At 36.9% G+C, this 27,406-nt stretch overlaps 1 protein-coding gene across 4 annotated transcripts in view; it reads left to right on the forward strand.

Annotated features, from left to right (window-relative positions):
* LAMA2 (laminin subunit alpha 2) overlaps positions 1 to 27,406 on the forward strand; it is a 426,899-nt gene that overhangs the window by 152,052 nt on the left and 247,441 nt on the right. For all 4 annotated transcript variants that reach the window (XM_088140697.1, XM_088140685.1, XM_088140689.1 and 1 more), the window contains exons 5-11: positions 9,139 to 9,318; positions 13,219 to 13,308; positions 14,993 to 15,110; positions 16,137 to 16,315; positions 16,753 to 16,852; positions 19,292 to 19,452; positions 23,266 to 23,406. In XM_088140697.1, the coding sequence (XP_087996823.1) occupies positions 9,139 to 9,318; positions 13,219 to 13,308; positions 14,993 to 15,110; positions 16,137 to 16,315; positions 16,753 to 16,852; positions 19,292 to 19,452; positions 23,266 to 23,406 (969 nt within the window). The remainder of the gene's footprint in view (positions 1 to 9,138; positions 9,319 to 13,218; positions 13,309 to 14,992; positions 15,111 to 16,136; positions 16,316 to 16,752; positions 16,853 to 19,291; positions 19,453 to 23,265; positions 23,407 to 27,406) is intronic.

The following is a 27,406-nucleotide window of genomic DNA, read 5'->3' on the forward strand; positions in this document are numbered from 1 at the left end:
TGCAAGCTGAGTCTCAAGTGAGAGTTGACCTCTCTGCCTCTGTCAGACTTTCGCAGATCAGAATCTTGCAAGCAATTTTTTACAAAATGAATATCTATTTCCTCTTTCATTTCACAGTCTCAGAACTTGCAAGTAGGACAATCAGCATTTCTGGTTGTTTGAGCGTGCTTTGCCCTTCCAAATTAACTTGCTATCTCCCATATCTGATTGACATGAATATTTAGATCCTCTTCTTCACTTACCCATTTGTTACACCCAGTGTTTTCTAATGCTGGCACTTCTTTTTCTTATGCTTCCTGGAGTTTAACAGTCTTTTTGGCTTGCACTTTTGGCTTTGAAATTGGTCAACTGTTAGTAGCTGATACGGGTGACCACTACTCTGGCTCTCAGATTAGCTTTCACAAAGTCATATAAAATTCTGAAACAATTTAATTAATTATGCAACCTGTATGGTTCCTATAAGGTTAGACATGTGAGCTGCATGATTCCTTTAACTCATATAACTAATGAAAATTATCTATGACCCAAAAATACACCTCACTCTAATATTGAGTAAGGTGATCAATATTAGAGAGCAAGAAAAGTGTCAACATTTTATGGGACTTTAATTTTATAAATAGCTAAGGTTTGATCAAAACTTGGATCCTAGTATTTGTTTTAATAATTTCTTAGATAATAAATAAAATATTCCTGGTGATATTTTAATTGGGGAAGGAAAATTGTAAAATAGCTAGCAATTAGTTCAATAAAGTAGAAAGGAATTGTTTTATTTATTTAATGTTTATTTATTAAACTAAATAAATCAATTTATATCACTGACTACTGAAATTGTTTGGTGGATTTATCAGCTTTTCAGAGCAAAATCTGATTTTGTTTTACAGACTCTCACAACACATTCAGGCAGCAGTGAAATATTTATGGGGATATTTGATATTGATATTGATTGATAACATTCAGATCAATGTTAATGCAATTTGTGTCAATACTGCATAGTATTTTATTCTGTCCAACCTCTCAGCTAATCCTATTTTTAAAATCTGCAGTTGCTACTCTATGGATCTTGAACATATCTTTCAAAATACATCTTTTTTTTCTCAGCTTCACTACTCCCAATCTATATATATTTTTCCTATGCAGCTGTCTTATATATACCATTTTCCCCAATATACAGTACACTGATTTATCCCAAAATATACTTAATTTAATTTCTTTGCAGATTTCAGAAGGTATCAGAAGACTTGATTAATTGCTCCTATCCATGCTGCAGTGGAATAAAGTATTTCTTTTGCATCCATCGATGTATCAAACTGAGATGATCTGCAGCCATGGAATCAGTCTACAAATTTGTTTCAGAGGAAAACACTTGAGTTAAAGCTCCAGGGTAGAAAATAGAACAGCAGCAAGAGGACAAAATGGAAATAAAACAATAAATAGGCTGCTAGCTGATAAAAAGCCCATCTCCTTTATTAGATGATGTGCCTGGAGCCCCTAGCCAAGGACTGTTTTGAAGTCCAATAATTCCCAATTTGAGATTTTAGAAAATATCATGGCAAAAGGACTGCTATGTCAGAAAATAGTTGTGATCTGCATGGCCAGCCACAAGATACCAATTTTACAGTGAGGCAAACACGTGAGGCTAAAATACTATTGATTTATTTATTTGACTTATATCCCACCTTTGTTTGTACAACTTAACAGGTCCAAGATCCTGTGGAGGAGGTTATTTTTATGCCTAGCAACACCCCCCCCACACCCCACACCACTCCTTTGAATTTCTAAGAGCTCTCAGGAACATTCTCTGTATCTCTCACTGCAACATTACACATTACGACATCTACACCATTACAGTACTAAACTTAAGAAGTTAGTGGAATTAAGTGACATGTAGCATATCTGCTTCCATTGCTATAGTTATAAATTAATCTTCTCTTGCATATTAGCTTCATAGAAAGTGTAATGACATAGCTGAGTTTGTCTCTTGATCCTCAACCACTCAGTCAGCAGTTTGTTTTTAACTTATAGTGTCCACCAAGGTCAGTGTGAATGGGTTGAAGGCTGCTTATTCCTTCTCTCTCTTATGTTTCATTCCTTGTTTGTTTTTAAAATACGTATAGTTTACGATAGTCACATCTGTGTTTTGTGATGGCATTTCAGTTGGAGTGAAACAGGATGTGTTTCTGATAGAGATCATGTTCCAATTTTAAGCTGTATTCCTGACTCTCTTACACAGCTGTTTCATATGCAGGATCACTTGCCAAAGGAACAGTTCTAATTCCTTCCATCTTCTGTCCATTATTTTGAATCCCATATTGTAATAAGAGCAGTTGGTCAATTTCCTGAACAGAAGTGCCTTACAGAGCCATTTGTACCATTCTATTGTCTCCTCAGATGAGTTCTCTGATCACATTGACAAAGGACAGAGAAACATCGATACTCCCATATATTTTGCTGAGATAATTTTCTCAATGGCAGCCATTGGTTGCCAATATGAATATGGAAATTGCTGTAAAGCTTTTCTTGATGTACCTCTTGGACCTTGGACCTGTTGGTAAATGGGTACTCTCACTCCAGTGGGAGGAAAAATGCTGGTGGTGTCTTGCAAAAAGGAGTCAGGAGCAGTTGCCGGTAGCGCGGAAGCTGCGCACGCCCGAAAAAGGTGCGAAGCAATGGAAACCCCGCCTCTTGCGCTCGCCAGCTGGGCTCTGATCTAGGAAGGAGGCCATGGCAAACCACTTCTGAAATACCTTGCCTTGAAAATGCAAGGAGTCGTCCAAAAAGCAGTCACTGCAGAGTCGGTAACGACTGAGTGCAGATTAAAAAAAAAAAAATACAAAGGCAGATTAATTAGAGAACAAAGTCAAGAAACCCAGTATAATTCAGTTCTCCAAAGGCAGACAAACCTGAAGTGGTTTTAGCTGCAAGTAATTTTCAGTTTGTCCTATTTGCTTCCTCATGCTTCAGTAAAAAAAAAGAAAGAAAAAAAAAAACCCAAACCTATCCCTGACTTTCTTTCCATAGTTAGTTCCACATTTTCTCTCAAGAGCCGTTTCTTCTGATTTTTTAAAAGCTTGACAAAGCAATTCTGAATATGTCTTTTTATATCAAAGTCCTGTTTATAATTATTTCTCCCTTTTATTTATATTATTCCATCGTCTATTGGAATTAAAATATCTGAATGCTGGCCAACATTTTAAGCAAAATCATATGGTATTTTGGACCTGTTCAGAAAAGTGTGATGAAATTTTCCCTTCAGTAGGAAAATATACATGGTCCACGGAACACTAGTGGGTAGGCATGCAGCTCAGTAGATCACAGTTTTTCCCCTAGGATAATATATAATGTTATATTTTAGTTATAGTAATTCTATCTAAATACGCATCTGTTAATAGAAGTGGGCTACAATTTGGAAGACAGCAAGCAGCTGCAGGGCGGCCAGCTAATGGTATAACATCATAACCATTTGAAATCCTTTCCTGCAAAATATGGGGGATTCAAGTTGTCTGTAGGCTGCAAGTTATCTATCCCTGATCTGTGCCTATAGACCAGTATTTATGACCCAAATAGCTAGAGATTAATACCAGCTAACAGTGTCATCATCTTCACATTTACTTGCACATAAATCCATTAGGTTCAATGGAATTTAGACTGAGAAAAAAGCACACCTAGCCTATCATCTTATTATATGCCTTTCTAGCTGAGCCCAATAAGACTTAATCCCAGTTAGGATTTAATCCCAGGTAATATATATAGAGCTGAAACTGAAATAATTAACAACATGATCCAGTGCATTTTTACTAAGAAATAAAGCCCAGTATATTCACTGTGGTCTGTTCCAGATAACTAGTGTTTATACAAAGAGAATATAGCTGCTGCATTTGGTCTTTCTTTGCTCCCTTCTTCCCTGCAGTTTCATCTATTCCCCAGCCACTCTTCAGAAGGTTTATAAGTGAATGGGTTGCTTAAGGGCTGTATTGAATCCGTTGTGGAATGAGAAAGTGGAAAGATCTTATTCCACTGTGTTCCCAGGCTTGGAGTAAGTGGGTGCTGTTTGATCCGTAGGTGCCATTCCAGAATCTGATTATTATCTGATAACGACGTTTCTCGAACAGCATTACCACATTCTGTGCTTATGGACAACTATGTTCATGAGAAAAACCCTCTCCAACAGACACAGACTACATTTACACAACACCCTTAACCTGGTAGTTTGCATAAACCATAAAATAACCAAAAGGTCTGAATTCACACAACACACTTAGCCACACAAAAGGCTAACCAAGATGAACATTTTGGGTAAGTGCATCTATCAGATCTTCACCTGACTTGGCTATGTGTGTTGTATGAACACAATCACTCTGTTATTGCTGATCATGTGTGTTGCCCTGACTCCTGTTGGTTTATTATTATGCATAATTATTGTTGAAAGAGTTGGTTTACTAATATATTGTTTTAGCTGCATTGGCAATAAAAGACAACTCTTTTTTAAAGGTGCATGACAAAATACTTTTAAGGAAATTGAATGCCTTATTACTCTAGGATTTATTCATAACCATTGCTTTGACAATGAACAATTTCTTTAAATTTCTCAAAAGACATTGTCTTTGACAAATTACTTTCCCTTCAAAAATGAAAAATGCAAGAATTGCACTGCTGTAGGGGGAAAAAAGAATGAATTAGAGAAGCAATTTTAAGTTTGAGGTACGAGTGGTTTGAGGAAAGAGAGCTGCTGACAAAAAAGCTTAGTTTAGCTTATGCTGTCTGAGGTACAAGTTGCCCAGCATATAATCATATTTGCTAAACAATTCATTAAGCTGACATTTACCAGTGCTCTTTGGGGACTGAGTTAGTTGAAGTAGAATATGACATGAACAGCATTTGACATTTTGCTGCTGGTTTAAAGGGTGCATTTTAAGCACTTCAGTGCTGTATGCATTACAATCAATCGAATGGAATTGAATAATTGTTACCATGTTATGTGATGCTGGCAAAAGACAAAGAATGAATATGGCCAAATAAGGGTGGTACAAATATTGGCACTTAAGCCATGGTGTTAAGGGCCAAAAAGCATCAATAGTTCCCTGCTGTCATATGTCCATGGACTGCTTTCCAGTGGCCTTGTTTAGGGTTACCTGGTCCTTTTTAGGTTTGGGCAAGTCAGAAGAATCTCCTTTAGGCCACTGTGATAACCTTTTTGCTAGGCACTTTGTGGACAAATCCACTGAGATTATACTTTGTGAAGTTATCTTAGATAGTATGATCCTTCTTCTGCTGTCTGATCCCTCAGCAGTGTCTGATTCCATCAAACATGGTATCCTTTTGACTTGCCTGTGAGGGTTGGGGTTTGAAGGAACATTGTTCAGTGGCTCCACTCCCTTCTGGTAAACCCAGTCTGTTTTGATGGGGAAGGACAGTTTAAGCTTTAGACATTCCAATATGAGTTTCGGCCTTTCCCCCAGTCTCTGTAATGTCTACATGAAACCTTTTAAGGAAATCATCCATCAGTTCAGGGGGATAATATGATCAGTATGTTGATGATGTGAAGCTTTATATCTCTGTCCCAGCCCATACATGAGCTGCTGTGTAAGACTTCACCTGATGCCTGGAGGCTGTGAGGGATGGCTTGGGAAAAATCCCAACAACATGAAGCTATTATTTGTGTAGAAGCCTTCTAGTTCCAGCTTAGTTCCAGCTTTGGCTCTGGATGGGATGCCGCTATACTGAAGGAGGAGGTTTAAGAATCCACCTGGATTCCTGGCTTCTGTTAGATTATCAGGTGGAGACTGTGGCCAGTTTTGGCTGGTGCACCAGTTGTTACCTTTCCTGGTTCAGCAACCACTGTTGACCATAACTCATGCCTTTATAATCATTTGCTTAGATTCACTCTACATGGCATTTCCCTTGAAGGCAATTCAGAAGCTGCAGTTGACACAAAATCAGTGGTCCACATTTTGGAAAGAACCAACTTAGTAGAATCATGCCAATGTTGTGGGAGCTGCACTGGTTGCCAGTAGATTTTTAGATCTAATTTATGATGCTAGTTATTACCTATATAGCCTAAAACCCTTTCTGGTCTGGGTAAAACCCTGTTACCTTGGGGGCTGTCTGCTCCAGATAGAACCTATAATCTATTTAGGCTGGAAGGGCATTCTGTGGATTCCCTTCTTTGGGGGCATGGAAGAGGTGGGGACCTTACAGCTTGCTTGCTGTGGAATGGTCAACTCCATTGAGAGTGAAGGGAATGGAACAACTGGTTGCTGGGTTATTTTAGGGTATTGTGAGTGTTTATATTTGTTTTGTTGATTGTAAAGCACTCAGATCTAGAATGGATTTAGCAACATCTCTGTATTTTTTTTTTAAAAAAACTTTTTTTAAATGTTAAAAATGTCAATTCAAATAACTGCAGCATTTACTGTAGTAAAAATGCCATATGATCCAACAATCCTGAAAAATAAAGGAAAACTTCTGGATAGATAAATATGACACCATAACACTATATGACTTCAATATGAGGATAATAATATCTAATATCACCAGTTTATTAAAAAAGTAACCTTTGAAACATTCTATCATCTCCATTGTATTACTGTGATATTGGTTACTGCTTTTATTCCATCAGAGTAGTTAAATTAGGTGGAACCTGAAATACTGAAAGGTTTTATTCTTATATTTCTGTGAACATTTCTTTTCTTTTCTTATCATTCATTCATTCATTCTTTTTTTATATAATAATATTTTATTGAAATTTTAAAATTACAAAGTTAAAAGTTAGAAATGAAAAAGAAAATGAAAAATACAAATTATAAGGAAAAGGAAAAGAAAACATGAGATAAAGTAAAGGAAAAAAAGAAAGGCATGAAAAATAGATAGCTTCCAATCTATCTCTGGTCTTGAGAATAGTAAGAGTGTCATAGGTGCTAGTTTTTAATGCATTAAATAGAAATAATTCTTTGTCAAAACATATCCCATTACATTTATAATCTAATCTTCAAATCCCCATGTAAGCTTTGCCCCGCCTGCATTTTGCAAATAGTCCATCAATGGTTTCCCTTCCTTAAGGGAAGGGAATTATTTGATGTTTCTTTTAATAAACAAGTCAGTTTATCATTTTCTGCCATTTCCATCAGTTTTAGCAACCATTCTTGTATTGTTGGTAGTGTCTGGGTTTTCCAAAATTGTGCATACAAAAGTCTTACTGCGGTAATCATGTATTGAGTAATTCAGATAAGATGCTTTCCGATTTGAAAGTCCATTATCCCCAACAGGAATAGTTCTGGTTTAAATGGAACCTGTGTTTGTAGTATGCTCTACATCAAAGATTGTATTTTAATCCAAAATTTCTTTGCAATTTTACATGTCCACCACATATGGTAGAACAACCCTTCTTGTTGGTTACATTTCCAACAAACATTGGAAATTGTCCCATACATCTTTGATAATCTTTGGGGTGTCATATACCATCAATACAACATTTTATAAAAGTTTTCTTTCAAATTATAACATAAAGTAAATTTTAATCCTTTAGACCACATATTTTCCCATTGCTGCATATGTATATTATGTCCAATATTTTTTGCCCATTTAATCATGCATTGTTTAACTTGTTCTTCAACCATTTCTTCTCTCAACAATAATTTATACATTTTTGCTATTAAGTGCTCCTCTGTTTCACATAGCTGAATTTCAAATTCCGATTTATTCTGTTCAAATCCAAATTCTTTTTTATATTCATTCATTCATTCATTCATTCATTCATTCATTCATTCATTCATTCATTCATTCTTATTTACTTACTTACTTGCTTGCTTGCTTATTTGGACTAGGTTGAGGACAGATCCTTCTGAAGAAAATCTATCTCTGTGGTTGCTGAAAGTCGCCATTGACTTGATGGCACTTTCTGTTTCTCTCCCTCTCTCTCTCCCTCTCTCTCTCTCAAGTTTGTGTGTGTGTTTGTGCGTGCATGTGTAATTAACACTTTCCTCTTGGATTCAAAGCAAACTGTTATGCATATCTTTTATGCTTTAAATATATATATAATTTGTATGTGTGTGCATAGATAATTAAGTTTTGATGCTTTAAAAATTAGTAGAGTGCAAAGCCTTTCAAATTTGAAACATTTTTCATACTGTATATTAAAAATTCTGTAATTATTATTATCACTTTAAAAGTCTATGAAAAAGATCTAGTAAAATCATTTCATGTAATTTGTTTTGAAAAAGAAGTGAACTAAAATACTTTGAGCATCATAGCCAAACAGCTGCGATTTCATTCTATGTTAGAAAGAACCACACTGTGACTGTACTTGGTGGATTTTTTGGCAAAGTATCTTACTTCAGATACCAAAACTGTGAATAGGAAAGAAACTGTTAAATCCTTCATGAAGATACCATATGGTATATTGATTTGAAAAGGAATATATGTATAATTCTTAAACTAGAAAAATAAAATTAGAGGTTTAAGAACTATGAAATCAGGCATTATACCATGCAGTAGGTTTTTATTCTGTGGTGTACAATAGACCAGATCAAAAATGCAAAAAATAAAATTCATTTCCTAGTTTGCTTTGACCAAATTATATATGACATGAAATAGTCATTGTCAAATAGCTCACTCATAATAATAATGATGATGATGATGCAAATACATGGTGGTGGTTCTGGAATGAATAAGACTACTTTTAAATTCCAAAACAAAACTTTTGCTAATCACATATGCCAGTGTAATCTTCAGATCAGTTCTAAAACACATACCATATATTTTAGTGTAAATTGTGACATACTGTGGCTATCTGTATTATTCTTTGCTCATATCCAATGAAAAGTATATGGCTAATGATTATCTGTATTCATGAATCTGTGTGAGATATCTAGAAGGCTCATTCCCCTCAAAATGAAAATTCTTTTTTTTCTACTTAAGACATTGAATCCTCTAAGATTAGCTACATCAGTTTATCCAATAGAATTGTAGAAAGATTCAAAGGAATGGAGAAATATCTCACTCATAATAATAATGATGATAAATGAAAAACAATCTTTTACAATCACATTTCTTTACTAAGATTCCTAAATTAAGTCTGCAGACCTGATAATTTCTAAGTGAGCAGTATTACTCATCATTCTCCTTATTTCTTCTACTTTGTAGATTCACACATCCTTGATCAATGGGCGACCAAGTGCAGATGATCCTTCTCCGACACTGCTAGAGTTTACATCAGCTCGTTATATTCGCTTAAGATTTCAGAGGATACGGACACTAAATGCCGATTTAATGATGCTTGCACACAGAGATCCCAGTGAAATTGACCCAATAGTCACAAGGAGAGTAAGTCCTGGCAAAGATACTAGAATGTGCATTTGTAGTACGTTTTGTGCCTCTGTTACAATGCCTAGAATCCAAAAGGATTATGCTATTTCAGAATTATGAAACATCTGTTTTTCTTCTTTCTCAAATAGCAGTTTTTCTATGATGTGCCTATTTAGACCAAAAAGAAAAAGAAAAGCAGGATGGGTGCATGCAAACTTGAGGCTGAAGTATATCTTTGGAGTTTTTTCCATATTTCCCTTCTTATGTGCATAGGAAAGTCAGGAACATAGGCATCAGTTCACATGATGAACAATTCATTCTGAGAATCTATTCCATTTTATTTCTAAACCATATAGCACCACTCTTTGTAAACTATTGCTCAGTTACAAACATTTACACCAATGTGCCATCCTGATGATAGATCATTAGGATTGGGACTAGTCTGGGGAAAGCAATGTTGGAGGAGAAGAGAAACACTGCTGTTCTCCTCCAAGATCAACACATAAAAGCCTGCCTGTGGGCAGCTTAAGAATACAGTTGATTATATATTTTCTACTATAGAAGTTTCTTATTGATATACCTTTTGTGGGAAATTATCTACCCTTGAAGGTCAGAAGGTACAACTGGTCCAATGTGCTGCTCCATGAGTAGTTATGGGAGCTTCTCGCTTTGCCCATGTAACACTATTGTTTTGTCTGTTGCATTGGCTACTGATGGACCTCTGGATGCAATTCAGGATGTTGGTTGTGATCTGTAAAGCCCAAAGGATTGAGGTCTGGTTATCTATGGGACAATCTTTCTCCTGTTGTTTCTGCCCAACCTTTATCTGGAAGAATCGGTGTGCTCCAGGTCACAGTTGTAAAGCACTGTCACATTGTGGGGCATAAAAGGCCTGCCTACTTGATATGGCATCTGCCATATAGAACAGTGTGTCCTCTAAGATTCTTATCATCCTGACCCCGCTGAGATTTCACAAAGCTGTAAAAAATGGGCTCTTTTGTCAAGGCCTGGGATAGGATGGAGGGATTTCCCCCCAATCATAGTCTGGTCAGGAATACACTTGTGTTATTCTCCTTCCTGATATGTGAGATGTCCTCTTTTGGTCTTGTATGTTTCTTTTAGCTGTTACTGACCTACTATTTTAAATCTATAGTATAAGCTGCCTAGAGTCACTCTGTGATTGAGAGGAATACAAATTGGCAAATAAGTAAATTTAGTTGTAAAAAATAATTCTTTCATAAAATTACCAATTACCAATAAACATACTGATGTTTTATTGCAATCAGACAAGGTAAATCCAATGTTTTATACGACTATTTCTAGAAAGAGCTTTTTAAAAATATATTTTTGTGTATTTGATTTTTATGGATCAAAACTGCAATGTTTTCTAAAGTATTGTCATACCTTGAAACAATTCAAATATTTTAATAAAATAATTTTCAAGGAAAGGTTATCATTTCTTTATATGTAATATATAAAATACACAAATTATACTTCATTTAATTTTGAAGTATTTTAATAAATAATGTTTATGTTTGAAAAATCTTTAAGTACATTTGCAAGAAGAAATGGATGTAAAATCCCCTTATCCCCTGCTTTTTTGATTTGATAGCTTCTCTGTTCCTATCCTATCACTATAGTATTGTCCCTTGCACAACTATGTTCCATTATATACAGACTACTGTGATATTTTCCAGAATATTGTATTAACGTAATATATTAATATAATATATTAATAATATATTTATATTAATAAAGCCAGTTTGGTCTAGTGGCTAAGGTGCTGGCCTAGAAACCAGGAGACTGTGAGTTCTCGTCCTGCCTTAGGTATGAAAAACTGGCTGGGTGACTTTGGGCCAGTCACTCTCTTTCAGCCCAACTGACCTCACACGGTTGTTGTTGTGGGGAAAATGGGAGGAGGAAGGGGAATTTAGTATGTTCACCACCTTGACTTATTTATAGAAATAATAAAGGTGGGATAAAAAAAAATCTAATATGTGCTGGTATACATGGATTAAAATTAAATACATTATCTGAAATAGCACATAAGTGTCTTTAACTTTGTGTCATTCAATTTCTGCCCTGTACCTTTTTATTTTATGTAACATCAAATCTTCTTTTGGTAGTTCATTGGTTTCCAGATCTCTTCAAGGTTTTTGCTTTCCTTGTTGCTTTCCATTGTGCAATAGAACAACAAAAATGTAGAACATAAATCTTTGTTTATATTTTTTCTTTAATGGTCATCAGCACAAACCATGATAACAGCAGAGTTGATATTTGACATCATTAGGGCTGTTAATATAGCTCAGCCCCTCAAAATGTCAGATGGTTTTGTTTTCTTTGATATTTCCATGAATTATCCTTTGGTTCCTTCTCTATGCAGCATTGCAACAACAGTATTCATACCGAAATTTAAGTTGGAGATTAGATTTTACAAACAAAATTAAGTTAACAAAATTAATACGTTCCTTATTACATCAATATATACTGTAGCTCTTAATTCTGTATATGCCTTCAGTTGAAAATTGTTGGTGCTTTTGACTTGCAGTTCCTTCATGGAATTTCACTAGAGGTCCAGCTGCATCATTCTCCATTTATAATCATCGCATGCTTTCTGTCACTTCTTCTGTCTGTTCGTTTCAACAAAAGGAGGAAAGTATTGAATAACTGCACAATTTGTTTTAACTGATAGCACAAGAATCTTCCATCTGGACTCACCCCTGGCTGAATGTTTCTAATGGCCGCAAAGAAATTTTTGACAAGCCTAGATGTTCACTTCTAATCCCAATGCCAAAATGGCAAGACAAGTGGTTGAGAAAGATTTTGTGCAAGTACATAAGGGATGGCATTTATGTCATGGTACATATTTGATTACCTGTCCCCCTTCTCCCCACATGGACAATTGTAGTAACAAGTGATACATGACAGTACTTTTATACAAGGCTTTAAAAATAATATCTTTTCGCTTTTTCTTTTGTTAAGATTGGCATATTTTAAAGGTGGCAAATAATTGAAGTGCTGTCTTGAATGCCTTTATGGAAAGCTGGAAAAATGTACCCATGCTGTTTAGAAAGCAGTAATAATTGCTTCAGATGACCCTTCCAGAAATATGACTCTACGAATGAACTGGAGGTCATGAATGCTCTACTCTCAGGTCATCTAAATATATGCATTATTGATCTCTGATGACCATTTATACTGTAGAGGATCATAAGGTGTGGCTTCCGTGCAAGAAAATGATGCAAGAAATGCAAGTAAATACTTTAATAGTCACAGGAAGTTTTATGTTATCCAGTGAATTAGTGAAATTTAGTGAAACAACTATTGCATGAGGAAGGTTTCACTTTCAAACACACTTTTAAGTAAGCTTGCCTCTTTGATGATGGCTTGGATTCTGGATGTCCATTCTATGTAAAGAAGGGTTCCTTCACATTGTAGGAGGTACAAAGAGGGGGTTTTCAATTGAGACGTTCACTGGAAGAAGGAGAGGTGATATTTACTGATTTTCCCTTACTTCTGAAGCTCACTGAATCATCTCCAATGTCCTGAATGACTGGATCCATTTTTTTGCATAAAAGCGTATCGAGGAAAACACAGTTGGGGAAAATTTCTCCCTTGTCCACAGTACTTCAGCATAATTTATGCCAGCACGGCCTTGTTTGGGATTTAGGAAAACCCCTCTAGGAATGCAGAAGGACTACAGTTCTTTTATCCAAAGACCTAGAACCTTACTACCAAACTATTGTTCATAGTAATCCAATACTGTTCAGTATAAATTAATTTATTTCTTGACTTTTGTGAAGCAAAGCATTTGCCCCCACCTTTTTTTAAGCTTTTGATTATGGAACCAAAATGATACTTTCTTGTGTTCAGTTTGCAACATAATAACAGCATGTATCTTTCTAATTTCATTTTCAGTACTATTATTCTGTGAAAGATATCTCAGCGGGAGGAATGTGCATCTGTTATGGCCATGCAAAAGCATGTCCATTGAATCCAGCCACAAATGTATGTATTTTTCAATTCAGTCCTAATATGAAATGGGATATACAGTACACATACATGCAGTCTCCTTTTGTCTTGATTACAGGACATCCCGAATGTTCTCAACATTATGGCTGAGAGAGAAAATAACTTAATTTTCAGGCATATCAAATTTTGAAAGACTCTCGCTCTTCTGCATGTTAACTTGAAAATAAGCTTTATTAAGTTTAACAGTAATGTGCAAGGGATATAATAAATGTGTAAAGGACTGGAACCTTACCACTGAATTCCATTAATTCTGTCTACAAAGGATATGACTTTCAGTAATTCTCTTGCCCCCACAACTATTCCAGGTGTTCCATCAAGCCCCTGAAATCTGGAGAAGGGGTGGGAGAAATTACAGAAAATCATGCCATTATCAATCTCATTGATAGCTGCTTTCCATCAGCAGAGAGAATTATTGGTGGGAGGAATCGTATGTTTTCTTAATTACTTGGCTTGATTGACTGAAAAAAAATCATTTTATTTGCATTTGCATTTTCTAAAATAATTTCTCAGAATTGGTGTGCGTGCATGCGTGCGTGCGTGTGTGTGTGTATGACAGAGAGAGAGAGAGAGAGATTTTCTAGCTACAAAAGAACACTGTATGATCAAAATTGTATTAACTAGCACCGTATTAAACAGCTGCTTCAAAAATATCCATCAGTGATCACTTAGATGCTTTTTAGAACTATCTGAGATCAAAAGTTTGAAAGCCTAACATATCATGTATTAAAAAACTTTTTCTGTTTACCATATGTTCCCCTTTTAGCAGGCCTGATCTAAACTGATATACATTCCAAAGAAGTAAGCATTTTCCCAAGAAACTATCTTTGAAATAAGGGTACAAGTGACCCTAAATTTCACTGACAGTTTATTCATTATAAGCAATTCTATACTCTGTCAAACCTTATCTGAATAGATAGGCTGGGAAGATTATTGTATAAAGACAGTTGAATTTGTCTGCTGTAACCATACAGAAAGTTTAAAATGCTCTGAGAGCATTCCCTGACAGATCTAAGTTAACCTGAGATTTTCAGGATTCCTTGACAGTTAATGCCATCATCATGGAGATGTGACAGCCACATTCCTTTTGGATTAATTTGCCAATGGTGGAAGATTTAGAACCAAAACTGAGTTGGCTGCCCCTGCTCTAAACCATTGGGATTGCCTACTGGCATCTAATTCTTCTCTAGATTTCCTTGTGTTTGATTTAAACTTGAGCCTATTTATTTGCCTTAAACATCACACTTATCTTACATGGGTTATATCAAGATTACCGTTGATTTTGCTGTTATCACCGAAGATAAATTCCTTGCGTATGTTTTATACTTGGCCATTAAAGTATTGGTATTGGTATTGGTATTGGTATTGGTATTGGTATTGGTATTGGTATTGGTATTGGTATTTGCCCTTCCACTACTGGAAAAGCTACTTCTTTTCTGGCAGAAATGGAATACATGAGAAAGACAGGATAGGATAAAATAGAACCATGTAATCTGCTGATCCATCAGATATCTTGATGGGATCATAGTCTGCATGCATATCATGGCTTCATCCAGTATGTTACCAAGGCACTGTTTTATATTTTCTGATTGTCCAGCTTTATAGTTGTTCTGTTCTGTTCTGTTCTGTTCTATTCTATTTTTCTCCTATCATATTCCAATAGAGATCTTCGTGTGCATGTGAACATAATACTTGTGGAGAAAGCTGTGATCGGTGTTGCCCTGGATTTAATCAGAGACGTTGGCAAGCTGGGACTTTTCTTGTAAAACATGAATGTGAAGGTAATAGAAATAATTCATTGGATGTGATTTATAACATACATCAAAACCAAAGGGCTTACCTGTATATTCATTGTGATATAGTCACATCTAGTTCTGCTTCAAAAATATCCATCAGTGATCATCATGTGATTTGGATGAGAAATTGGAAAAAACTATATATGAGTTTCTCTATGGTTCTTAGGGGAAAAAGCAGATTGAGATTGGAAATAAAGATTTTAAATTATAATTGCACCAGATAATGAGATCAGTTAATTACACATACTTGATGATGGTGATGTCATGTTTGTAGATACTGTGAAAGTATATAGATTTTATTGAGGATTAATCTAACTTTAATATGTGCAATACATTTATCTCGGTGGGATAAATTAAATACATATTTGCATTAAAAATAATGGGACATACTAGTGGTTAATTTGTTTGGATTGCATCCCTTTAAGTTTGTTTAACTTTTTGTGTTAATATAACCAAGTTCCTAGTAAATACAACTTACAACTAATAGTGAATGACTATTTTTAAAAGCTAATCATGTTAGCATGTTGTAATAAAAACAAGATAGTCTTAGCATCTTGAAAACTAACACATTTCTTATGGTATAAGTTTAAAATCAATTGTAGGCCATAATAGCTTATAACAGGCCAGAATAAATGAGGTGCCATCATTCTGGAGTACCAGGAGCATTTCCATAAATAATAGCCTTCCAATAGTAACATTTTTTTCAACAGTGACTTAGAAAATGTTGGAAGTCTACACAGATTTTAAAATGGTACTTCGGTATTGTCAGAGGACAAGGTCTGGAAAAGGCATTGAAGATCCTTCTCTTAACAGATGATTTGGAAATGTAATAGTAAAATGAATCCCTCAGCATAATTTGTGAGTGGCTACTTATTAATTCAAAGAGTTGAAAATCGCTGCTGCGCTAGCATCAAAACAATGAATGAATATTGTTAATTCCTAGGAAAAAAATGTTTCTACATGCTTGCAGACTGATGTGATGTTTGTTAATACACTTCTCCTTCTCTCTAGCTTGCAACTGCCATGGGAAGGCAGAAGAATGTTACTATGACCAGACTGTGGCAGACAGAAAGCAGAGTTTGAATATCCATGGAGAATACACTGGAGGCGGAGTATGCATTAACTGTACTCAGAACACTGCGGGCATCAATTGTGAGACATGCATTGATGGATACTTCAGGCCAAAAGGGGTAAAGGATTCATAACTCTGTCCTTTGAATTCCAAAACATCATTTCAGATGCTACCTTATTAAGTGAAAAAACACAACACTGTGAATTGTATTTAGTCTAATCCCTATAGCCTACTAGTTGTCTTTCACAGTGGGAAAACAAAAGGAGAGTTTCATAGGGATTATAAAAATAAATTGTGTTGACATAAAGGGACACAATGAAAGAACAGGACTTCTGCTATTAATTCAGTTTGAATGGATAAAGATGTAAATTTGCAAATCCCATTTTTGGTCAGTAAGTCCATGTCACATTATTAAAACCATCAATAGGAAAAGGCATGGAATCTATTACGCTTTGGAACAAAGTATAGGCTAGTGCTTGAGCTTCATAATTATGGTAAGTTGCGTGATCAGGAGGGTCAGCAGATCACTTCATTGCTTTGATTTTGCTTCCATAGCTTCATCCAAGGGATCACCAGCCATGCCAGCCATGTCACTGTTATTCTAAGGGCTCTTTAGATGGCACTTGTGTCAAGGATGAAAAACAAGCTACAGGAGGTGAGATGCTTGACTGATATTAAGCATTATTTCCCACATTTTCTAAATTAATGTTAAGCAGTAGCGTCTTTTCAGTATGCTAGTTCTCTGATAAACATCATCCCGCAAGAGGCCTTTTTAAATCTGCTTGCCTCTGTTCCTGCAGAGCCTCCCCTCAGAGACCCAAGCTGTTGTCTCTCATGTTTTCTTTTGGTATTGCTATGTTGTGACATTTGCAAAGGGAGGTGGAAATCTTTTCCCAATGGACTTTTAATTTTTCTTCTTTTCTCCATCTTACCTTTTTATTTTTTGGAAAGCTATTGTTAAAGACCTCTATGAAAACACACACAAAATATATTTCCCCTGGTGTGCAGTGCACAATCATCTTTTGAAAATAGTTCTACATCTGAACCATACATTTACATCATTCTAAAGAATTTTTTAAAAATCATTTTGCCAAGAGCAATATTTCTTCTCTTGAGATGGCAATTAGCTATAATTCAAATCCCCAATATTATTTTCTCCATTCTTGTTTGCACTTGAAAACCAGAATAAGACCATTTGTGAGATGACACATTATTAGCTACATAAAATTATACCGTAGTCTTAGTAATATCTAAGTGGTGTTTCTGATAGCTGCACACAGTTTGTACTGTGGCCTGAAACAACTGAGAGCAATTTTTTAAGGTTGGTTGTTGCTAGTATTAGATTAGGTAAGGATGCTACAGGTCTCACGAGGAATTTATTTTTCTGTGAGGCAGATTGAATAGAATAGTATTGATTCTATTATCTCTTTGATGTGATCACATAGGCAAATATATGGAAAATTTAAAAAGATGCTCTAAAGACTTATAAGGGAAAAGTGCAAAAGAAGCAGGAGTCTGATAAATATATTAGATGGAAAGTCCTCTTTAATACATGAAGACAATGTCCTTCTGCCAGTATGAAGGTACACAGTGGGGATTTATTTTAAGAGAGAATAAAACATTTAGCTTTAGTACCTATAATAAAAACTCATTTGCTTATTTGCTGAACCCTTTCAGGGAGGGAGAGTTAAAAAATGGTATTGTCAACTTGAGGAACAAGAAGAAACAACACTATACTGTTAATAATGAATCACTCTTAGAGACTTCTTAAATGAAGTAAGGATAAATGCTTGCTGTCCATATCATATGTCCCAAAAAACAACACCAAAACCCCAATTTTGTTCAATCTATATAAGCTGGAAAAAGTTAGTCCTTATTTGAAGGAAGGGCTGGAAAATGCTTTTATTTTTGTATTTGCAAATTGGTATGAATGTATATTAGGTGTACTGAAATTGACTGTGTGTGCTTGCAGTTTTCAGTGAGGAAAAATGTTTATTTGAAGTGAAATAAAATCTGTCTCTGAATTATCAGCCCAAGGGGAATAAGAACACTCTGTTCCTGGAGGATAATGGGATGGGATGATATTAAATGGTTCTCTGCCAAGTTAAAGCTTACACCTCATGTCTTTCTGTGCATTAATGTAGAGGATTGTGGGATGCAGTTATAATGGCAGCAAAGTACTCTAGGATCATTATCAGTACCATTATCACTGCAATAAAGAAAGGATTACATTATTGTGTTTGCAGCAGGTTTATGTAAAGTCAGAATCCATAGACTGGCCGGGACCTAGTTGTATAGATAAACGTAGTCATTTAGATGACATAAGGATTTTCCAAGCTTTGATCTTGCACTGCTTGAATCACTACCGCATGTCTCCTGCTGCATCAACTTCTCACTGTCCTCTACCTGGCAAGAAACTAAAAGCTGTTCTTATACTGATAAAAGTTTATACTGCTATTAACAAGCATCTCACATGACTACACTGTGGCAAAGGAAAAATAAATCAAAGCTCAAGTATGTTCATGTTAAAAGTTCGGAGAAGGGTCTTCCATGTCCAAGACATAGGAAGGTATCATTACTGCTTTTTTGAGAGGAAATGACCCAGATACAGCACGCTACACTCGATCTGACCCAAAATGTGGGAAAGCAATAAAGGAACCAGAGAACGTTGCCTAGCAATGGAGAGAAGATGTCAGCTGAGGCAGGACCAGACTGCATGTGGCAGGCACCATGCCTGCAAGTTGTTTGTACTATCCAGAAGGGTTGAAAAAGACAATGATGTCAGTATTGTTTCTAAGAATTCCTATTTCAGTAACTGTTTCTCATTAGTATCAGCGTCACTGCTGGAGCCTAGTGCTCCTTTTATTAACCAATGTCCTGCTAGATGCCATTAAATTCATTTTTTTTTTATTGCCAGTTGTTCAAAATCATCCTCTGAGAGGCCGCCCCCCACCAATTAAACATGATGGAAAGGAATCTGATTTAGATCCTGATTTTCCACACTTAGATAACTTTCCCCGTTACAAATCATTTAGATTTCAGTTTCCCTTGCATTAATAAGGTTGAACTTGGTGCTGGCTCGATCTTGCTGCAGGTATGCATCCTGGATCTTGTCACTGTAAACCAGGTTTTGGAGGAGAGAGGTGTGATCGGTGTGCATTGGGTTACAAAGACTTTCCTTACTGTGTGCCCTGCAATTGCTCTCTGAAAGGCAGCTTAAATGATGATCCTTGTCAAGGACCCTGCAGATGCAAGGTATGGATTGCAATTTTTTTTTATTTTTTTAATGTTTAGTGAGTATAAACTTTTCATCTGTAACCTGTTCTCTTTCTTTTAAGTACTTCTGGAGGTGCCAGCGTATCAAAATATGACACTGCCCCTTGAAGTCCTTTTGATGTGGATTTGATCTTTTAATCTTAAGTAGTTACTCAGAAGTATGCCAGCAAGTTATTTTTGTTAAAGCAGCTTTTTTCCCCCCAAATAATGGTTTTACATAAAACAGATAATATTTGAGAGTATAAAAAATCATTGTTTCTCATCATTTCATTTGTTTATGTGCACCTAAATATTGACAGAAAAACTTGTAACAGAAACAAACTCTTCATAATAGGCCCCCACCCTCCTACAAGACCTTGAAGAGCTGGCCTTTGCCCTGAGCATTGGGCTAGTGTGAGACTGGAGCCCAGCAGATGTAAATGTCAATGTATGGGAGAATGGTTCTGGCACAATTGGGGTTGTTTTTCTCTGATGTTGGTTTTCTTTCTTTCTTTATCATATTTATGTAGCTGCTAGTGTGTAAATGTGGTTGATCGGTGGCTATATCTATTGATGCATCTACTGATGGCTGATATGCCTATTGATGACCGATGTGTCTATTGATATCTGTTGATTCAGCCATAAATATACACATAGAGATAAACCACATTTATACACTATTCAAAAGAGACAATAAGAAAGCTAAGAAGGAAACAAAAAGATCAGAACACATCCTTTCCAGCAGTCAGCACTCAGATAAGTAGGGATTAACACCAGACAAACAAGCAGAAAACAGTACCCTAATCAAGGAACTACCAAGGAGAAAACCGCACCCCCATCAACATTGGCAGGGCAAGCTATTGTATAACAGGGAGCAAACCCCACACTCACCAGCACTGATGATGTTACCTAGTCAGGTAACGAAACATCTGCAAGCAAACAACCAAGCTCAGAGAGCACCTCAGATATATGACTCTGAGCGGCGTAGAGTAAAACAGAAGCTATAAAGTGAACAAGGTTAAAAACATTCCATATTTTTTTTTACAAAAAATCAATATTATTAAGACTTGGAGAGAGCATCTTTGATGTTACAGACAATGTAGTCATCTCATCAATTCACCATTTCTTTGAGATCCCCAAGCCTATTGACACAGGCTGTTTTATTGTTGCCTTTTGTTTTTTATGGCTGTTTTTGTGAGCTGCCCAAGGTTATTATATATAAAATGTGTGGCCATATAAGTTTCTTAAATAATAAATGAATACATAATTTATTCGACCAGCATCAGGGAGACCTGATTTATTCAAATCTATGTCATCTGTGTAAACTGGATGACTTTGGGCCAGTCATTCTCTTGCACTGGGTTGTTGAGGAGATAAAATGAAGGGAAATCCTTATGTAAGCTACTCTGAGCTCTTGGAGAAAAGGTGGGATATAAATCTAACAAACAAACCAACATGGACAACTTTATCATGAATACAAAACAATATTTATTTTTATTTATTTTATTTATTATTAAATTTATATGCTGCCCATCTCCCCCAGAGGGTGATTCTGGGCAGCTTACAATTAAAAACGAAGACAATAAAAATATAAAAATACAAATACCCCCGATGAAAACACAAACAACAAATCTATAAAAACAAGATACAAATCAAGAAGATGGGAGAAGCAGTATCAATCATCCCACGGGCCAACTCCAGCAATGCAAGCCCCCATCAGGTCCCCAGGCCATCTGCCATAGCCATGTTTTTATACCTTTTCAGAAGGCCAGGAGAGTGGGGGCATTATATTAATAAGAATGGTCTGGTATGGGCCATGGTTAATATAAACCACTGAAAAAAGCCTAGAATGCATTTCTATCCAGATGCCTTTCTAGTATGCTAAAGTTAGAAAGTGTCAGACAGAAGCAATTTTACATGGATTTCACATATTACAACACCTCAGTACTATTCCAGTGTGAGATAAGTCAATGTGAGATAGATAGGTACTTTGTTACAGTCATAGACCAGCTTAAAAACAGAAAGAAAACAAATTGTGAGGCAGTACAACCCAAATAATTATAAAAGTGGTGTTGTCAAGGTGTGGTGTATTTTACAAACAGTGAAACAAAACTTAGCCACATTAAAAAAGATAAAATCACATATTAGTTCAGAAAGTAACACTTGCAAATAAAGTGGATCCAAGCAGCTTGGAAATTTGACTAGATGTGGTATTATTAGCTGAAATCAGACATCTTTGTAACAGGAACAATATAAAAGAATGGAGGCTAGTGTTTCAGGAACACCTTCACCACAGAGATAAAGTCTTTGTAAAAATGGGATACTTGTAATTTCCCCTCAAGAGCAGAATATAGGTTAAAAGGAAGTGTACAATATATGCATATTTTTCAAAATTGCAGCTATTTGGCATTTAGATACTCCTGGAGGATATTCAGCCTATCCCCACAACAGAGAGGGCCCAACCTCCTTGGCCCTCTGAAAAGCCATGAAGACCTGGCTCTTCCCTAGGCACTTGGCCCAGGGTGCTAATCTGAAGTAGATTCAAGTGTGTCTGTTGCTAGTGAGATTTTTTTTTAGGGGTCGCAAATTGATTATTCTTATGTTATATATTCTGATATTGTTGTTTTTAATCTGTTCACATCCCACAATGGCTTTGGTAGATGAGTGGCCCTATATGTGAAATACATACATACATACATACATACATACATACACACACACACACACACACACACACACACACACTTCTAGGATTGCTTTCTGTACATTCATCCAGTTCTTTGGCTGTAAGGCAAGTGAATTATTTTTGATAGATGTATATCAGTAGAGATCACAATGCTGGCTTTAGCTAGAGAACCATGATTTCCATAAGAGGGTCAGCCTTCGCTGGCCTGCAGTCAACTATACTTGGCATAGCACACTGCAGCAATTATAATAATGTGCACAATATTTTTGATGAACATCTTTCTAAAATAATCCGTTCTTGGCTGAATTGGAGAGTAGAGTGACATTATGGCATAAAAACTGTGATCCAAATTGGGACCAGAGCAGGAAGAAGGAGTTATAGCCCGTGGCAAATCCCTGCACTTACTATACAGGAGGGAAAAATAGCATCTATCTCTTCAAAGAAATATATGGTTTAACCCTTTGCATTTCTGTTCAAGCAACATATATAAAAGCAGCTCACCATAACAAAACTGCACACTAGAGTGTCAATGTTCCTATCACCTTCTTTCCTCTTTAAAAACATTTTCAGACTGTAGAGCAAGGACTGTATTACTGGAAATGGTCTGCAATTGTTTCAGTGGAAGACAAATGAAAGTACAGCCTACACATTTTTGAAAATGAAGTAGATCAAGATAGTGAGGTGGTTCCTATACTGTATATACAAGGTTTCCCCAGCTTGGTGCCAAAAGCTTTGGCTGAGAATTCTTAGCACACCTGGCAAAAACTATGTTGTGGAATGCTGGTATAGTTTATGCACACTACAAGGGGCTAGGATTGTGGCTTCCTGCTTCACAATAAATATATCTATAGGCAAACCAGATATCCTGTGTTGGTCATAATGTTGAATGTGGTGGTGGTCTCCTCTTGGCTTAGATCAATCAGAATGATAGTTAGTTAAAAAGTGGTGGCTGGGGCACTCAGATGTCCTCTGGGATATAATTTGGGATCTTTTGTAACTTGCCTATTGACAGAAATATATCTTTAAATATATTCATGATGCATTAAACAAAGCAAAAGAAACAAGAGGCAGCTAGATTTACTTTTCCTGCATGACAGAAAATCTAATATTCTCCTGTGAATTCCTAGGTCTATGTTGAAGGAAGGAACTGTGATCGCTGTAAACCAGGCTTCTTCAACTTGCAGCAAGACAACCCCCAGGGCTGTGAGGCATGTTTCTGCTCAGGAATAACAAATGACTGCATAGATTCTCACTGGACTTACAGCACGGTAAGGAAAAGCACAGAAATGCATACATCCAACAAGCATATCCTTTATTTTAAATATAATCTTAACATGAAACTCACTCTGTGGATTTTTTTTTTTTTTACTTGCGTATTTCCCTCCCTCAGGATAAACAACATGATTCTTACTAGATGAAAGCCAAATTTTCTAAATTTTCACACTGGAGAGGTATTCCATTATCCATGCCAAAGTAAAAAATGCAAACAAAACAATTTCCTCAGGGAAATTGTTTTTTGACTGTAAAAATATGTGAAAGAGATGGAAATTATGTGATTTTTCAAATATAGACAGATAACATATATACAGATTAATATGTATTCTGCTTCTACAAGTGAACTGCTGTCTTGTCCTGGAAGATTCCTTAGTCCTCCAGATCTGATCTGGTGATGCACAGGGTGCTGTGGGAGCAAAGAACATCTGTAGTTAATCATACAGTTCATAGATGGATAACCCACAGCCTAGTCGCCTGCAGCTGAGCCTCAGACACAACCTATACGCACTGGGGAGCTCTCATCTGCTTTTCCTTGCTGCCCAGTTTATCCCTCATCAGCAGAGGTGTGAGGAAAACACTACCAACACATCTGAGATCACAAACAAGCAGTCTTAATTGTACTTTCACGCCCAGGGACACGGATGTTTTTGAGATTACTTTAAGTTGTTGTATCTATGGATGAGTTGTGTTTTTGTGCATGCATAAGAAAGCATGAATGTGTATACTAGTGAAAGTATGGGTATGTGGTTGAAGGGGAACAGAGTTTATGTTTACCTGCTGGTGCATATGCAAATATGTGTTCAGACCCTGACCCCTGCCCATTGCCTCACTGACCGTCAAATGCAAAAGGAATGACCCCTCTTAATATTAGTATTAGATTCACGATTTGCCTGTTCAATATCTAATTGTGGTATTTGCCAATAACCTCTGGATATTTCACTGGAATAATGAGATTAATTATTTTTAAAAAAATATTAAGAAGCATTATAGAAGGAAAGTCCTGCTGAATTTAACAGCTCAAAATGGTGTGGACCTTCTAAAGTTTCAGGATTATAGCGGGAGATGACCACACTTCAACTGTAGCTTTTGGTGGAAGTATGTCACAGCTGACAGCAGCCACTCCAGAGTCAGCTCTGTATAGTAGCTGACTAGTATTCACCCCTCTTCATGGATCACTGCCTTGTCGTGGCGAAGGGGCTTGCGTAACTCAGTGAAGCCATGAGCTATACCGTGCAGGGCCACCCAAGACGGACAGGTCATGACAGACAGTTCTGACAAAATGTGGTCCACTGGAGAAGGAAATGGCAACCCACTCCAGTATCCTTGCCAAGAAAACCCCATGGACAATATTAAAAGGCTAAAAGATATGATGCCGGAAGATGAGCCCCTCAGGTCGGAAGGTGTCCAATATGCTACTGGGGAAGAGCGGAGGGCAATTCCAAGTAGCTCCAGAAAGAGTGAAGCGGCTGGGCCAAAGCCGAAAGGACGTTCAGCTGTGGATGTATCTGGAAGTGAAAAGAAGGTCCGATGCTGTAAAGAACAATATTGTATAGGTACCTGGAATGCAAGATCTATGAATCAAGGCAAGCTGGATGTGGTCAAACATGAGATGACAAGATTGAACGTCGACATCTTGGGAATCAGCGAATTGAAATGGACGGGAATGGGTGAATTTAATTCAGGTGACCATTATATCTACTACTGTGGCCAAGAAACCCTTAGAAGAAATGGAGTTGCACTCATAGTCAATAAGAGAGTGGGAAAGGCAGTAATGGGGTACAACCTCAAAAATGACAGAATGATCTCAGTGCGTATCCAAGGCAAACCATTCAACATCACAGTAATCCAAGTCTATGCCCCAACCACTGATGCCGAAGAAGCTGAAGTTGACCGCTTCTATGAAGACCTACAACACCTTCTAGAACTAGCACCAAAAAAAGATGTCCTTTTCATCATAGGGGATTGGAATGCTAAAGTAGGAAGTCAAGGAGTAATTGGAATAACAGGCAAGTTTGGCCTTGGAGCACAAAATGAAGCAGGGCAAAGGCTAATAGAGTTCTGTCAAGAGAACAAGCTAGTCATAGCAAACACTCTTTTCCAACAACACAAGAGACGACTTTACACATGGACATCACCAGATGGTCAATACCAAAACCAGATTGATTACATACTTTGCAGCCAAAGATGGAGAAGCTCTATACAGACAGCAAAAACAAGACCAGGAGCTGACTGTGGCTCAGATCATGAGCTTCTTACTGCAAAATTTAGGCTTAAATTGAAGAATGTAGGGAAAACCACTAGACCACTCAGATATGACTTAGATCATATTCCTTGTGAGTACACAGTGAAGGTGATGAATAGATTTAGAGGATTAGATTTGGTAGACAGAGTGCCTGAAGAACTATGGACGGAGGTCTGTAACATTGTACAGGAGGCAGCAACTAAAACCATCCCAAGGAAAAAGAAATGCAAGAAAGCAAAATGGCTGTCTGATGAGGCTTTACAAATAGCTGTGGAAAGAAGGAATGTGAAAAGCAAGGGTGAAAGGGAAAGATATAAGCAACTGAATGCAGATATCCAGAGAATAACAAGGAGAGATAAGAAGGCCTTCTTAAATGAACAATGCAAAGAAATTGAGGAATACAATAGAATGGGGAAGACTAGAGATCTCTACAAGAAAATTGGAGATATGAAAGGAACGTTTAGTGCAAAGATGGGCATGATAAAGGACAAAAAAGGCAGGGACCTAACAGAAGCAGAAGAGCTTAAGAAGAGGTGGCAAGAATACACAGAAGAACTATACAAGAAAGATCTTAATGTCCCTGATGTCCATGGTGGTGTGGTCACTGACCTTGAGCCAGACATCCTAGAGAGTGAAGTCAAGTGGGCCTTAGGAAGCATTGCTAACAACAAAGCTAGTGGAGATGACAGTATTCCAGCTGAGTTATTTAAAATACTAAAAGATGATGCTGTTAAAGTGCTGCACTCAATATGCCAGCAAGTTTGGAAAACGCAACAGTGGCCACGGGATTGGAAAAGGTCAGTTTACGTTCCAATTCCAAAGAAGGGCAATGCCAAAGAATGCTCAAACTATCGCACAATTGCACTCATTTCACATGCTAGCAAGGTTATGCTCAAAATCCTACAAGCTAGGCTTCAGCAGTACGTGAACCGAGAACTACCTGATGTACAAGCTGGGTTTCGAAGAGGCAGAGGAACTAGACATCAAATTGCCAACATTCGCTGGATCATGGAGAAAGCACGAGAGTTCCAGAAAAAATCTACTTCTGCTTCATTGACTATGCAAAAGCCTTTGATTGTGTGGATCACAACAAACTGTGGCAAATTCTTAAAGAGATGGGGGTACCAGACCATCTTACCTGTCTCCTGAGAAATCTGTATGCGGGCCAAGAAGCAACAGTTAGAACCGGTCATGGAACAACTGATTGGTTCAAAATAGGGAAAGGTGTACGACAAGGCTGTATACTGTCACCCTGCTTATTTAACCTATTTGCAGAGTACATCATGAGAAATGCCAGGCTGGAAGAATCACAAGCCGGAATTAAGATTGCAGGGAGAATCATCAATAACCTCAGATATGCAGACGATACCACCCTAATGGCAGAAAGTGAAGAAGAACTAAAGAGCCTCTTGATGAGGGTGAAAGAGGAGAGTGCGAAAGCTGGCTTGAAACTCAACATTAAAAAAACTAAGATCATGGCATGTGGACCCATCAATTCCTGGCAAATAGAAGGAGTAGAAATGGAAGCAGTAACAGACTTCATTTATTTGGGCTCCAAGATCACCGCAGACGGAGACTGCAGCCATGAAATTAAAAGACGCTTGCTCCTTGGGAGGAAAGCTATGGCAAGCCTAGATAGCATATTAAAAAGCAGAGACGTCACGTTGCCAACAAAGATCTGCATAGTCAAAGCTATGGTTTTTCCAGTAGTAATGTATGGCTGTGAGAGCTGGACCATAAAGAAGGCTGAG

Source organism: Python bivittatus, unplaced genomic scaffold, assembly GCF_059951505.1.
Source record: "Python bivittatus isolate LINGU-HERP-01145 unplaced genomic scaffold, Pbiv_v1 ctg000020_np1212, whole genome shotgun sequence".
NCBI lineage: Eukaryota > Metazoa > Chordata > Lepidosauria > Squamata > Pythonidae > Python > Python bivittatus.